General features: G+C 61.7%; 1 protein-coding gene across 1 annotated transcript in view; it reads right to left on the reverse strand.

Moving 5' to 3' along the window:
• The window catches only part of GPC4 (glypican 4), a 107,232-nt gene extending 107,021 nt beyond the window's left edge, over positions 1 to 211 (reverse strand). Inside the window, exon 1 of the mRNA XM_026653103.2 lies at positions 2 to 211. Coding sequence (XP_026508888.1) covers positions 2 to 156 — 155 coding nt within the window. The 5' untranslated portion in view covers positions 157 to 211. The remainder of the gene's footprint in view (position 1) is intronic.
• Between the last annotated feature and the right edge of the window lie 1,212 nt (positions 212 to 1,423).

The following is a 1,423-nucleotide window of genomic DNA, read 5'->3' on the forward strand; positions in this document are numbered from 1 at the left end:
GGGCGCATCGCCCTGGCTGAAGCCCTTGGCGGCGTAGAGCCGCCTGACTTCGGAGCAGTTTTTGGACTTGAGCTCGGCCGCCAGTAGCAGCAGCGGGAGGCTGCAGGCGGCTACGGCGCACAGGAGCGGGGCCAGGCAGGCGCTCCGCCGGGGCATGGTGGCGCGGGGGCCGGCCCGGGGGCGAGAGGCGAGCGGCGGCGGCAGCGGGGCGCGCTCCGGGCCCGGCGCTCGCTGGCTCTCTGAGCGGCCCGGCGGGCGGCGGCGCTGCGGGCTGGGCGAAGTTGGGGCCGGGCGGGCGGGGAGAGGGGAGGGCGCGCAGGGCCGGGACCGGCCCCCAGGAAAATCAGGAGCCGGGATCGCCCGCCTGGCAGGGCGGAGCCGGAGCCGGCCCCGGGCTGTCCCCTCCCACTGCCTGGGGAAGGCTGCTCCCTACCTGGCCCGGCTCCCGGGAGAGGAGTCAGCCCGCGGCGTGACTCCGGAGTCAGCCCCCGGGGGGGGCAGAGAAGGGGCCAGCTAAGGGGGGTGGTGCCCCCTGGGGACTGGGGCAGCTGGCCCTGCTCTGCACGGGGCTCCCCCGGCCCGAGGTTCAGGCTCCCCCTTGAGGCAGGGGCAGGACCAGACCCAAAGCAAAACCCCTCCTTGCTGGAGGAGGGTCAGATCCACAGGGGAACCTGCAGTTGGGGCCCATCCCCTGGATCCAGCTTTGGACCTGGATCAGAACTTCTCAGCTCTCCCCTGGCTCTAGGCACCATGGGGCTGGCCCAGCCCCCTGGATCCAAACCCCCTCAAGCCTGGGAAAGGTTCACACCCAGCTGGGCACTCCCAGCTCAGGCCCAGCGCTCCCTCGGACAAACCCCAAAACGTAAAGCAAAGTCGCAAGGTTTGAGGTGGAAAATGCTGGTTTTCTACCTCGAACCATAAATTGGCTTGGCCCTGCTTGGAGGCTGGACCAGGAGCACTGCCAGATGGGTGAGCCTCAGCACACGCAGTTGCATGCTTGCACGGTGAAAATTTTTTGTTCAGGACTAATCAAAACTGACTTTAGGGGTAGGGACCCTCCTCTGTTTGGGAGGTGGAACTGGGTTCTGAACATTGACACCCCACTGCTTTGATAGTCCCCGGCTCCCCTCCTAACCACTGGCAGTTTATATCCGTGTATTTGCTGCTTGCTTTTATTTACTAAAAGAAATGTAAAACGCTTCATGCTACTGCAAAGATCATGTGAAGTATAAGGGTCTCAACCTAAAAAAACGCATTTACACGCTGGTGTTGTTCAAAACACTCTGGTTACAGCTAGAGAAATCCTAAAAGGAACAAAAAAAACAACCCCCCAAATTCTCTTACAATAGTACCCAGCATCATAGAAAGTTTTTCACTCCTCTGGTGAAAGGTACAATACATGCAAAGCATTTCCATCAACATG

The sequence above is a fragment of the Terrapene carolina genome, unplaced genomic scaffold, assembly GCF_002925995.2.
Source record: "Terrapene carolina triunguis isolate 2854851 unplaced genomic scaffold, T_m_triunguis-2.0 Scaffold131, whole genome shotgun sequence".
Lineage (NCBI taxonomy): Eukaryota > Metazoa > Chordata > Testudines > Emydidae > Terrapene > Terrapene triunguis.